At 37.6% G+C, this 14,019-nt stretch overlaps 1 protein-coding gene and 1 long non-coding RNA gene across 2 annotated transcripts; one reads left to right on the forward strand and one right to left on the reverse strand.

Moving 5' to 3' along the window:
* Nucleotides 1–1,681: 1,681 nt before the first annotated feature.
* On the reverse strand, nt 1,682–5,097 carry dmrta2 (DMRT-like family A2). The gene is made up of 2 exons (XM_015355954.2): nt 3,592–5,097; nt 1,682–2,951 (listed from the first exon to the last, which is right to left on the reverse strand). Exons 1-2 carry the CDS (start codon nt 4,037–4,039, stop codon nt 2,071–2,073), a joined length of 1,329 nt encoding a protein of 442 aa, XP_015211440.1. The 5' UTR covers nt 4,040–5,097; the 3' UTR covers nt 1,682–2,070.
* On the forward strand, nt 5,071–12,728 carry LOC107078447 (uncharacterized). Its single transcript, XR_001479382.2, has 2 exons — nt 5,071–5,467; nt 12,211–12,728. It is a non-coding gene; the product is annotated as an uncharacterized lncRNA (long non-coding RNA).
* The last annotated feature ends 1,291 nt before the right edge of the window (nt 12,729–14,019 follow it).

Raw genomic sequence — 14,019 nt, forward strand, 5'->3', positions numbered from 1 at the left:
CATCTAAAGACATTACGGTACAAAAAAGATACTGCGGCTATCGCTACCCATTGAATATGATTTGTGCGCAGTTTCGCAAAATGATTATGCGACAAATTCCAAAATACATTTAAAGAATTTTATTAGCAAAATAATGTATTAAAAAGTAAAATATTTCATTTAGTTTCCGTCAAAGATACCGTCTACATTTACCTGTGACATTTAGCTGTGTCATTCCTGCCTACAGTGGAAGCGGAATGAAAACAACGGGCGACCGTTAAATTAATATCATTGCTTAATCTTTAACAGGTATATATCAGATCTGAGAGGGCTGACTTGCTTTCCTCAGCCACCTTGAATATTTATGACCACTGATAACAAAATGAGCTAATTGCTCTAATTGATAACACATAGGAAGTTCAATTTAGGTAATACCGCAGTGTTACTTAGGTAATATGTTTTGTGCTCTTTTGTTGAAGTGAAGAAATCACAGGTACACTTTTAACTGTAAACTGACTGTACGTATTCGGTCTCAATGAGGGTAGATTCAAAGCAATTTCAGACTGTAAAGTAACCCGATTATTTACAGTCTTGTCAACAATCCGATCATATTATATTTGAAAATGACTTAAAAAATAGCCATGACGAGACATAAAAAGATCACTTTTGTTTTCGTATACGGGCAGGCCGTGATGTTTTTTTAAAGGAGTTCACAATATTCTGCAAAAAGGAAACACATAAATAAGTGCAAGAAATTAAGACTATTATTATCAATGACAACAAAAATAATGAGACTACACAACGCAGCAAAATGCAAAGGTAAGAAAATGCATATTGTCGTTTAATCCATTTCCTAATAATTGTAATGCTTAATAATAAATCAGCAGTAAAACTGTATAAAGTACGTTAATCATGTGTATTTTAAATTAATATTCCCTGACTTAATAATACCCATCGTTTCAAAAAGGTTTCCAAATCATCACAGGCGAGTTTTTAAAACGTGTGTTAACATTTATCTTCTTCCTAAAGTGTTTTATGTCAAAAAGAGTAAATCGTTTTGTAAATATTAATTGGGAAGGGATGAAAAGTTACAAAGCCCTATAAAAGATGCTCAGCGTCTGTATTCTGAAACGAAAATAGGAGTATATGCGTGACACAAATGGAATGTAAAAATGTTAAGCGGGCCGTTGTTTTGTAGAAAATAACATTTATTTCTAGCAAATGCAACACATACCGTGACCGTATACATATAGCTGGCAACAACCATTAGGAAAGCAGAAAAACCTTGGGCAGCACAGATAAGAATGGCAGTTTCACCAAACATACCTCTAGTGTTGCTGATTAATTTGGGCAAATTACGTTTACAAATATAATCTAATTCTCTAGACTTGGCATATAATATACATATGTTCAGTGTTCTGCTGAAAGAAAAGACAAAAACAAAACTCATCTAAATTGCATTAACTGAAACTCAAACGTTTAGGTTATACCCATTTTATCATCAAAAGGAAATTCACCTACATATATTAATAACTTAAAATATTTTCTGTACTATTTAAGTGTTTGTGTATACTTTTTAAGACAGAGACAAAGATGAAGTTCCATACTTATGAACGCATTAGTAACAAGAAGAGCGACAACACTTTCCAGAATGTTTCAAAAGAAAGATGATGAAACAAAAGAAAATTGCACCTTGGAACTCTCATACTATCAAGACTTTATTCCGTTTTCTGTATCTGTCCTTGTTTTTAAGAACAATATGTAGGCATAGCCTCTGAGGTTGATCAGTCACTGAGAGAAGCCATCAGCCATACAGTCAGACCAGTCACAAAGAATGGCTTTTTGGTCGTTTTTCATCTTCAGGCAGCTTCTCCAATGCCTGCCGAGACCAGTAGTTTTCACTGCGAAGTGAAAGTGTGATGCGGTGAGGCGCCTAAAACAGTTGAATAACCAGACTTTAAAATAACAAAGGGCACCGCCATCGGTTTTGGCTACGTCACGAATACACAAAGTCAGTGTCCTCCCTCATTTCTCACCTCCTTTTTCTTAAAAGTTTTTTTTTCTGAGATTGGTCACACGAGGCGATCGCCTTCATTGTTTCTCTGGATTGTTGTTCACCATCGGCCCATACAACCCGTTGCCATACCCTTGTTCTTTGTGCAGGGCTGTCCTGTCCCTTATGAGGTCACTGAAGGCGTAGTCCATGGGTGGCCGAAAGCCCAAAGTTGGCATGAGCCCAGCAGTTGAGTAAGGAGTCATAAAGGCAAGCCCTCTGCTGTGGGCCGAGTAAGCCAGGCGCAATGGGTTTAGTCCCAAATGGGTGCTTAAGGGGTAGGCGCTGGGATCTGCGCCAAAGTGCGGTGAATTAGGTTGCAGTGGGGAAAAGGCGGATCTGTTGCTCAGAGTCCCAATGGCAGGTGTCATGGCTCCCGGTAAAATCGGTCGCGGAGTGGAAGCTGCAGGTGGTTGGGCACTCTGAAGTGCCCTTTCCGCTGTCCACGCTTCTTCGGGGGCTTTTGATTGTCCGCTGTTGTTCAGAATCTGTTCGATGGCCTGGACCACGTCTTTGCCGCAGCCCTGCAGCACCAGTTCCAGAACACTCCGTTTGTGAGTGGGGAATACTCTGGTCAGAATGTCGATTGCGTTCATCTGGCGAGTGGCGGTGGATGAAGGAGAAGGCTCCTGTTCGTCTTTATCGGTTTCTGACCCAGAGTCGGAGCCCAGGGGACTAATGGAGCCGGGCGTGTCTTCTCCGTCTTTCAGAGTTTTAGGAACAGGAGAACTTACAAAAGACTCTCCGTCCCCATTCTCCGAACCCGAACCATGACGCACCTCGGGCGAGGAGGTCCCAGCCACACTCCCAGTCACCGATTCGCTGTCCGTGGAGACCGACTTGCCCAGAGTCTGCTGCGGGGTCATTGACCTTGACATTGGGGTCTTCGGAAATAGCTCAAACTTTTGGATTTTCGAATCTACAACAAAGGGAAAGAAAATGCGTATTGGTTACAGCAAATCACCTAAATTAACATGTATACTTAGGGTAGTCCGGTGGAGAAAAATTCAGTTTCGAATAAAACAATTAAAGCGACACAACTTTTGTCAAAATGAAGGAAACCCGGAAATCACATCTAAATGATTAGTTTTTCTAGTACACGTTTTACTGGATGCTGAACGAGTTAATATTAATGTTTCTGCCCAGACAGTAATCTTGCTTTCCTGAGTGTTATTATGCGTTATTAATTTTAAGCTTCTGTGATCAAGGTCTCTATAGGCCTACTTTCGCAACCTACAAAAAAACATTACTGGCGGATGCTTATTTTGTGCTAAAACTAAACTAATTTAGAACTTCTTGAATAGGCATAGTGATAACTGTTAAATGAAACCCTTTGCCCACTCTAATGCCGACGACAATGGTCTGTTTACAGTCTTAGATGTTGCCAAAGCTTCTGTAACACTACTGTTGAAAACAAACGAGTAGCAATTCTAAAACTGTGAGGAAGTAGCTTTGCTTATGGGCGTCTTAAACGTGTTAGCAAGGCTCTGTTGTTATTATTAAGTGTAACAGCTTTCGAAATCAATCGGCGATCAAGATCAAATGCGGTCGGCGCTCACCAGAGTTAGTGTCGCTGCAGACGGAGCCAAAAACTTCGTAATTCTGTCTAGGCGGGATGATGCCGTTAGCAGCCGCCAAGGCGAGTCCCTCTGCGGTGCCGTAGAGGAGCTGGAGTTCTCTGGCTTCGTTTTCCTCTTGAGCCTGCTGTCTCCTGAGAGCCACCTGCGCGGCCATCACCCGCTGCCTCTCGGCAATCAGAGTGCACTTGGCGCACATGCAGTCCTTCCAGCGGCAGTAGCGCTTATGGCCCTTCAGAGCGGACACTACTCCGTGATTCCTGCAACGAGCGCATTTAGGAGTCCTGGGATACTTCTCGGCTGTCCGCAGCAGTAGAGGGGGCCCACGGAGGAGGCTGCTGGCCATGGACACGGGAATTGAGGCTGCAGCGGCACCAGGATGGACCTGGGATCCTGCCGGTGCTGTAGGAATTTCTGATCTCAGCTCCATTTCCTCGTATATTCTATTATTGTTATTATTAATACTATCGATATTTTCTGTCACTCACTGGACTGTTATTATTTTGCGATTTTAGGCACCAAAATCCCCAAATGCATAAATTCTTCAACGTTTTAAAGCGGTAAGCTTCTATTTTCTTTTCTTTTTTAAAATTCGTTCTCTTAAGGTACAGTTGACAGTTCTAGAAAAGTTCCCAGACTATTACATTGGAATAGGCTGAGTGCCAAAGTCATTAGACTTCTGAATCAATTATTTAGCTGTCCAGAACGAAAAACAAAAGTAGCTCCTCGATCAAGGATACACAAATATTGATTTTGTCTCATCCAGCGAAACTCCAAAAACTAAAATGATCAACTTTTGTTTCTGTCGTATTTCTTCTTATTTTACCAAAGCAACCCCAGCCACAGTACCGACAACCTGAAAGACAACCTTATCTAGAAATACTGCCTCAGCTAAAGTTTTCCATGCCTGACACATCTACAGGCGCTGCTAATCCTCACGAATCCTGTCCATCTCCTTCAAAACATCGAACTTCTCTTAAGCGCCTGAGAACATTCACTTTGATTTTAAATCGCATTCCAAAAGGTCTGAGCGAAACATCACACGCGAGCTAAGAGGTTCAAACTCATAAAAATAACGAATACACTTTAACCTGAAAGACGTTTCAGCCCTTCTTTTAAAATCGTGTGTGTGTATATATATATGTAAAAATCAAAACCTTCTTCAACAGAATCCACGGCTTCTCGCCGCTCTTGGAAGAATAAATAATACCTGTTTAACTTGATGTCTCCAAAAATCGTAGAAGTTGCTACTGCCAAGAGCGTGAGACACTAACGAGCTCCAGAGATTGCCAGTAGATACAGATCTTCACTCTCTCTATTGTTGCGCCTACGTTTTCATTAGACAAATTTGACAACAATGTGGCTCCTGTCATTGGCCAAGGGGGAAAGGTGCGATCTGATTGGCTTATCACTTTTTTCAACTGTGTCCACCTGAGTCCTCTCTCAAGTAACAACAGTGTTTAAAATCTGAAGGAGTTCCCGCAGAGCATAACATTATACTGCTTATAACAATAACGCGCTTAATATACAATATTCACGTTTTACACCGAAAAATCTAAAAAAGCATCCTAATAAATGAAGCATATTACAACCAGTAAGAAAAATAGTTTGTTGCCCTTTTTATACTTTTAGCCATTATTTCTTAATTATCCAAATGTAGTATTTTTACCTAAATCGTTTTTTTTAATGGAAATATTACTTTAATTATGTCCAAGAGTAGTTATTTAAACGCTGGCCAGCCACGTTTGCTTTACATTTAGCAGTAGTAAAAGACATTCGTTTACTTCTAATTTTAAAAGCGACATAATAACCAAAGGCCTGGATGACGTCATCACAGACAGTGGTCCTTCACGGTCGGGTAAGTCAATGCGTCTTACTAAAGATACAAGTTGTTTAGTTTGTTTAGAGATGCTCTTCTGCTCATTTTAATGATTCCCAATCCAACTTATGGTTCCGACCCGTTTTAAAAGATCATACCTTTCAAACCAGAACAAAAGCAAAGCATACCTTTATCTACACTAAAGCGTAAGAAGTAGACACTCTTGACATTTTTCCTGTAGCTGAACAAGCTGTGTCGCTAACGAAGAAACGGCAGGGTTTTTTTTCGGTGTAATTAATAAGATCCAAAATATTGTACACTGCTTGTTTTTCATTTGGTTTCCGAATTATTTGCTAATTAATTTTAATTAGTTAAATACGCGTTTCTGTTCAATCGGGTAATTAATTAATTCATGGTAGGAGCACATCTGCATCAAGTCTGTGAAGCTTCGTCTTTTTCCGGTGGGCTGGCACAGCGATCGTCTGTGAACCATAACGTTCACTTTCCACCTTTGTTTGATTTTTAGGTTGATTTTCGTTTTTGAATAGGTAATGATATATAACCTACATAAATATCTGAAAACTGTGACTTTTCAACGCTCCTTTTTAAAAAATATTTTAAAATGTTAAGTGTTAAGAAATCTAGTATTGCAAGCGTGAAATAAAGCACGCGCCGCAATCTTAGACTTCAAGATATTAATCAAGCACATTAATAATTCTTAAGTCTTTTTCTATTATTAAACAAGTCTGTTAGCAAAAGTTAAAATTTAGCAATCGCAATCACTGCTATCATATAACGTTATCAGCTTCTCGGATTTAAAGCGCAAAGCTCCAAACGGAAAATGGAAAATTCAAATAGCACATGTTAAATACAATCTACGCTTCCTAAAATAATTAATGGGTAAGTGAAGTTTAAAACCGAACGCATCGAACGCAAACTGGTATTTTCCATTTCATTTAATCTGCAGTCGAGATTAATCAATATCGTCACCCACGTCTGTTAAAACCTACACACTACATCAAATGATCATTCTTTAAAAATAATATTTTATAACCTATAATTTTAAGTGAAGGATTGTTATAAGACACACACCACAATTTAAGTATACAGTCTGTCTTACTATAGTTTTCCAAATAGTATTAATCTGTTGACAATTTTAAATAACCTAGACCGATGTGTATGCGTACTCAGTCAATAGCAATAGTGGTAATGAGGAATGATTCAGAGTAAGAGAAACTTGAACAAAGACAATAAAAGCAAAATTCCTTACGGATCAACAAATATCAGAAAATCAAACTAGTATCTACATCAAAGTAACACAATGCGGAACGTTAAAATGATTCGGATGGATGTGGTCTCTTTGTTATGCGAGAAATATAACAAGGGCACATTTTAACCGCAGCCGGCTAGCTCTCTAACATTATCATCCCTACTACAGTTTGGTGAAATTAAAAACTGGATTTACTCAGTTTTGGCTTTTTAAAACATAACTGAACTTCTAAAATATAACGCTTCGAGGAGGACGTGTGCTCCAGACTATACGTGATATCTTGACCATTTATTTTAGCCCATATTTAAGAGTTCCGATGATAATATATTTTTTAATATCGCCTCCATTACACCAGAACAGTGAAACCTAGTTTGGAGGAAGATTCTGAATACTTACGTATTTTTGGTGCTATTTTTAGTGGTGATGCTTTAAGGATAAATGCAAAAAAAATGCGAAAAAGTGAAAAATATCTAAAATATAGTAACACTTTTATTCAGATGGCCTGTAACAATTTCCCAATGTATTTTTAGAATCACGGACACACTTTCATTTAAATATTAAAAATCAAGCTATGTAACTTACATTTTTGTTCGCTTTTAACTATTTCATTTTATATTTCCCGCTGAAGTGCGTGAATATGTCGATATACACCGAGAGTGTGTTAAGCGTTTGAGAAAAAATAAAGCAGACTAATACTACAGTAACAATGATTACTTGGAAGAGGCCTCTTTTTCGGACATTTTATAAATGTGATTTTAAGATGTGTTTTGTCATAATTAATGATCGTCGCAGAAAAGTTCCAGGTTCAGATTGTACACTTCGCTTTTGTCTGAAATAAAAATGTGTCTTTAAACATTTGCATTCGATAGATTCGTTATTATTCCCTAAAAAAGTTAGATTTTGCTTCTGTCAGTCTATAAAAGGTAACTTTTTGTGTTACAGTTAACAAAGCCCTTCTCAATCAGTAATGGTCCCGGGGACTGTCAGTTTAATTCTGACAGGGTTTTGCTGTACAACACGGCTGACACGTCACGTTGACGTGATGAAAGTTAAACAGGATAAAGAACCTTAATCACTACCTGGATTTAGGAAAAGACTACCTTATTACACATTTAATTTATATGGATTTAATGGACTTAGACGGGAGTTACCAAATTTCCACAGATTTATTTTCTTGGAACTGTGAAACTTCAGAGCTAAATACCATTTTTTTTTCTAGGAGGTGACACATTTTGAAGAAGCGGGTTTATTATTAATTTAAATTCCCCGCTATCATATCGCATAAAATACAACGTATTTTCTTATTCCGGTATATAATAATAATAACAACCACTAATTTCCCTGGAATGCGACTTATTTTATAATAATATTAAACATAAAATAGTCCTTCCATAAAAAAACAAGCGAAATATGTCTAGAAATTTACGTATAGACAGTGTTTATTCATTCGAATCACACAAGTATGACAAAAGTGCTGTATATTCTTTCTGTTTATAATGTGACACTTTGGACTTTTCAGCCTAATATGGCCACACAAAAAAGAAGAAAACGTCGTATCATAAACAGAATAAAATGCACAATTTGTTCATTAACATGTTGAGATTTGCGCCGGACACTCCTGCCAAGAGCAGTTGCCTATATGGGCACAGACTAGCGAGATAAACTACAGTTTCGGATAAGTGTAGGTATAGGCTGCGCAAACAGCATGGCTTCTTTTTGCTGCTCACCGGCACCCACCACCATCTAACTATTGCTTCTTACATATAATACAATGATACACATAATTGTATTAAATGGTCGTGTATGTGAGAAGACCTTTCTAAAATAATTATCGTTAGATCTTATCTGCACCTGAACGTGTTGACACTGCTTAAACTATAGTTACGAAATGTCATTTGGTTCCTATCGCTTTTATAGTTTCACGATATACTATTGTTGTGGGATGGGAAAAATGTTTTTTTAAAACGCTATATACATATGCATAGATGACACAGAAACTGGCCATCTTTCCGAGTTTCATAAGCAATTGTTTCCATTAGTTTTGACGGGCTTGTAGATATATCGTGAGAGCCGCCTTGCTTTCAAAACAAGGCGATGGGTGGTCTTCATCACAAACCTGTATTTGTGTGCTTACGAACGCTCTTGAGTCCAAAAACAGGCTTTACCAAAAGCAGCTCCCTTCATTAAATCGATACTGACTGCATTCATGCATTCGACAGTTAACAATATATTTGGACTGCACGGTGATTCTGTTCCGTATGCGGCTTCAAACAAACAAGTCAACAGAAAAAAAATGGTCTGCAGCCCTTTTACACTTACTGAGCCATGGAGCCTCTACATTTCATTTCTTCTGCTCACAAAAGTAAAGACTTAATTGGCAAAGATATATTAATCATCTTTTGTTCACAGCAACTCCTCCCCCGTTCCCTATCCCTACGTACCGTCTCACCCTCTATAGTGGCTTTTTGTACCTTTTGCTGCAGATGGTACTTCTAATGTACCTGCTAATGTAAGTGCTAGCTCTCGCAGTCTCTCGGCTTTTCATGTGTTTCACGGGTCCTGCCCTTGACTTTTCCAGTTGTTTACACACTGAATCACTGTAAGCAAATGCCATCTGTTTCCCTACCGCTTTCATCCGCACCTTTAATTACCTAACCAAGAGACTAATAGAGATGATATTAAACTAAATCTTTTTGACATTAAAAGTAATTATCTCGGAAGCGATCTTACATGAATGAAAATTGCCGTCTACAAAGTAATTCTATGTTCATTGTAAACCTCCCCCCCTCCCTTCAAACGCACATCTTCTGTCCTAAAATAACCAGGGTAAGTACGCCATAGCAGCTCAGAAGGCAAAGCGTTTTAAACAGTTTCTCTCCCTTTACACCTCACTTCGTTCATAATATGATTAAACTATTTTCGGGAGACTCATATTTAGCATAACAAATTACAAAACAGTTAGATATCGTTCGTTTTGGTTCACTTGCTTATTCGTTTGATCTTAAGCGCTTTACAGATTATTCAATTTATCTTGTAGTAAACTGTTGTGATTAAATTAATAGGAGGAATAAATTCAAGTGTTAGACTATTTTTGTTTGTTTGGTACAGGCCTACCTCGCACGTACTGTATAAATGTTTTTTCCTTCCTTGATGGTTATTGCTACCCAACCTCTAAAACAAGAGAGGTGCATCGTTTCAGATTAAGATGAGTAGTTTATGTAATATGGAGTGGAGTATGAATTAAACCTTTAGCCACAAGCCCACTTAAACAATAGCCTACATTAAATAGATGAATCCTCTATACAGATGTAGGCCTACTCTTTTGGTAACCTATATCCCCACAGTGCTCAACTAAAGCACTTTTAATTAGGCTGGCTGTTTTGTAATTTCCAATTAAATACCGATGAATAATTAGATGTGAATGGGGTCACATTTTAAAATTCAACATTCTTTTTTTAACAGTTCATTACACCCATGCAGCAAAAAATCTATGCAAAGCTTTCTCTGCTTTTTTTTTTACAAAATGCTACAGATGACTGAGTTTTTACACCTTTTTAGATCTTCACAAAGGGGACGCTTGACCCAACATATGTAGCAGCATGTTTCTGCTACCCGAGCACCCTGGTGAGGCATTCGAGCGACCTTTCTGGATGCTGTTGCCCCGCCTGGGCACTGTTGGACCCGGATTGCCTCCCGGGGACTCCCGCTGAAACCGCTGAGTCTATTAAGCAAAGCAGAGGTTAGAGTAGCAGATACGGGGCGCACAAGCAGCGCAGGATTTGGGAAAACCGGTGCCTATTTACACGCTTCATCTCCTCACCAAGTGCTCATTAGGTTGTTAACCTCTAGTTCACACGAAAAGCTCCTGTGATGAAGTTCTCTTTAGCAAATGGAAGCATCCACGTCAAGGCAGTTAACAAAGCCTTAAAATAACTGCACAAAATAAGCTTTTATTTGTTACTCTGAAGTTTTCTTTGTGCGAGGCACTTGTGAACACACACACAAAGATTTCTTATTTGATCTAAAAAGTGAATCTATAGAGAGCGCATTCTTTGATCTTAACTAATTTAACACAGCTTTATTATTTTTTTTGTAAAATAAGCAATTTCTTTATATTTAAACGTAAGCTAGGCCGTACCGCATTGGGCACAAAGGACATTGTGTTGTTCAATGATCCCTCTAAGGCAACCTGTTGCGTCTAAATACAGGTTGGCGCTATTTGAGAAAGTGAAAAGGTGACACTTTCTATGGCCAGTGCTTGCGAAGGAAAATATTGTTTTGTTTTGCACGTGTACGGTGTCTTTTAATTAACTCCAAAAAAAAAAACCCGCACAGAAACAGGGTTTAACATTGAAGGGAATAGAGGAGATGGATTAATGCAAAGCCTAAAGAGCCTCATTACCGACCTTGAGAGAAAATGTGCGTTTTATTTTTAAGAACCCAGATACACTTCCTCAGGCCGCAATTCATTTTCCACTTTACGCTTATTAATCACTTACGCAACGATCCCCACCGCCGACACAGCTTGGAAAACTCTTCCACCTTTATCTTCAGTAACAGCAAATAATACAAATGTACTATTATTATTTTTTTTTTTGCTCAGGGCTTTACATTTTGTACCTGTTCCAAAACTTTATATTACCTTCGTGCTATGAATTCCGATAAAGACCCTCCGTGGCAATTCTACTGCACTGCTCGGGGCTCTGTACGAAACAAACTTGAGATCTTTTCCACAGAGTGCCGTGTAACACCGCAGATACTCAACAAACACTCCAACTTCAGAAATCTTTTTATTCTCCGTGGCTATATAATAATGCTCCTATTTCTAATTGGGAAATTGCCAAAGACGGACTCGAATGGCTTTTCTTGCCCCCGTAATTCCCACAGCTATTGTATGGATTTTCAGTCTTTTTAAATGTCCACTTCTTTTCTTTTTCTTACTCCCCTCTGTTTCTGCAGCCCCTGAGGCACGGATTAAACTGCCAGGCAATTTCCCCTCATCACCTTATTGAAGGTTAAACGCACTGCGAGTTAATGTGAATAGAGCAAGTATACAGAACTGCACGGTGAAGCGGGAGAAGGATGAGTGTATTCCTAATTTGAAACACCGGAGTTTTAGGAATGATTTAAATGTCACATGACACTCTTAAATGTTGTTCGTGAAGAAAAATACCCTTTTTCCACTTGACCCCAGCATTTATTTGCATGCGTTTGAAGAGTGACGTCTCAATTAGGATGAAATATTGCGCAAATCGAAACAAATTCCAGTAGTTGAATTAACGTTAGGTAAATTTGACGTTTTAATAAATGTAAATACGTATGTGTCAAGGTACGAGTACTGTCTTGTGTGATTTTGTGAGTTTGTCGTTGCTATTATATTATGTTGATTCACAGGACTGAGCAATCTCCCTTTAAATCGGAATAGCTCGAGTTATACATAGGCAAATAAGCATTTTAACATTTAACACTGCTTAACACTTAACAATAGCTGTACTATTTTTGTCTATTTCAGGTATACCCGGCAATTAAAATGCAGACTCCATCCCCATACATCTGCTTCGTCTTTGCCAAATGAATTGCGAGGAAAGGAAAATAAAAAAGAGACTGCATTGAGATCACAGATGGAGTGCAGGTTTTTGCAAGAAATTTGAGAAACACCATTGTCCCAAATCAAAACTCAATGTGTTGCCCTACAATGGGGTCCGCTTTGAGCCCCTCCGCTTCAATCGGACTTGTTTTTTAAACTTGAAGTGTTCAGCACAAAGACTTGCCTCCTAAATGTCACAACCGCTCCCGTTCCAAGTGTGGCTGCTTGGAAAGGGTGTAAAAAAAACGAAAAGGAAAAGAACACAATTATGAAGCAATAATTACTCTACTTCAGTTCGCACGCCATTGCTCCCATAGAAACATCTTAGCCCCTATTTAATTCTTTATTCCAGAGGATGATAATCCGAATACCATAGGTTCCAGTATTTTTAAGGGGGCTGGAATGGGGAGGAGGTGTTGTAAATAAATGAATATTCATTATGATTTGAATTTCAAAGTGTTATTTAGAAATATTTATGTTTTTAACCACATTTTAATAGGACTTCTATCATATTGCTTCCCCTTTATTTATATACTAATATAGATACTCCTGACAATAATCAAGGGTTTATAGTTTCTGTGTACGGATAAACTGCTCCAAAAGTAATAATATGCAAATTCACTAAAACTCTTTAGAAAATCATGTTTTCGCTATCTTCCCTCAGTCGTTAGGACTATCATCTAATTTTAAGGAAATCCAACTTGGCACTTCTTTTAATCCGATTAATTAAAATGAATAATAAAGAGGACTAACTATTTAGGTCATTAAATAAGTTGTTCTTCTAGTAATATAAAAAACGTTAAATGTACAGTATGTAACATTTTCTTTCCATTGCAGAAGTCGTTAGTATTGAATGGCTTCTCAGTGTGAAATAGATCTTTTATACTGTATGTATATTATAGGATGTGTTTTTTGTCACATTACAGAGAAAATGTACGTGTCTTTGTAAGATTTTGTTGTATAAGATTCACCGTTTGGACAGTGATGATTAAATTACCAAATCACAAGCAATTAAAAACATACAGTGGCATAGTGCCTAATCTCATAGTCTTGTCAACGTTGTTTTTCCAAAAGGTGTATTAAATGGTATTTAGTAAGATTATGTCAGTTTTAAAATATCAAAATTATAATTTATCGATGCTCTATAGTGTTTACCTCTCCGGTTCACGTCGCGCTACCCGAGTAAATTTCTAAATAATTTATCATTAGAAGTATAATTACAGTCTATAATTAATAGATAAACACGTTTTAATTTTTTGTCCTTTAGTCTCCTGACAAAAATAACTAAATGAAAAAATAAAACTATTTCTTAATGTAAAAAAAATAGATGTAATAATGTGTGATAAATAGACGCACATATAGCATAAATCCTTAAGTGGCTGCCTGTATATATCTCGAAGATTCCTAGGAAAACAACACCTACTAAAACGCCATTCAGAAGACTGCTTACTTTTAACATTTTAAGGAAAAGGTTAAGGAAAAACATCTCTCATTATTTTCTTTTGTAATAACTGACCTCATGTTATTTTTTATTTGACGAAATTACGAATATTGCAATCATTTATAGGAGCCTATTTTGAGCCTTCATAAACTGGCGATTATAAATGACCATCCATCTTAATTACAATGGTTTTGTTATAGAATAATTATTCTTTTTAGAAAGCTCCTTTCATAAAAAGTTGGTTTTGAATGCCTAAAACATACATTTACAGAAAAGTTATTAAAACCGTCACA

Source organism: Lepisosteus oculatus, chromosome 9 (genome assembly GCF_040954835.1).
Source record: "Lepisosteus oculatus isolate fLepOcu1 chromosome 9, fLepOcu1.hap2, whole genome shotgun sequence".
Taxonomy (NCBI): Eukaryota; Metazoa; Chordata; class Actinopteri; order Semionotiformes; family Lepisosteidae; genus Lepisosteus; species Lepisosteus oculatus.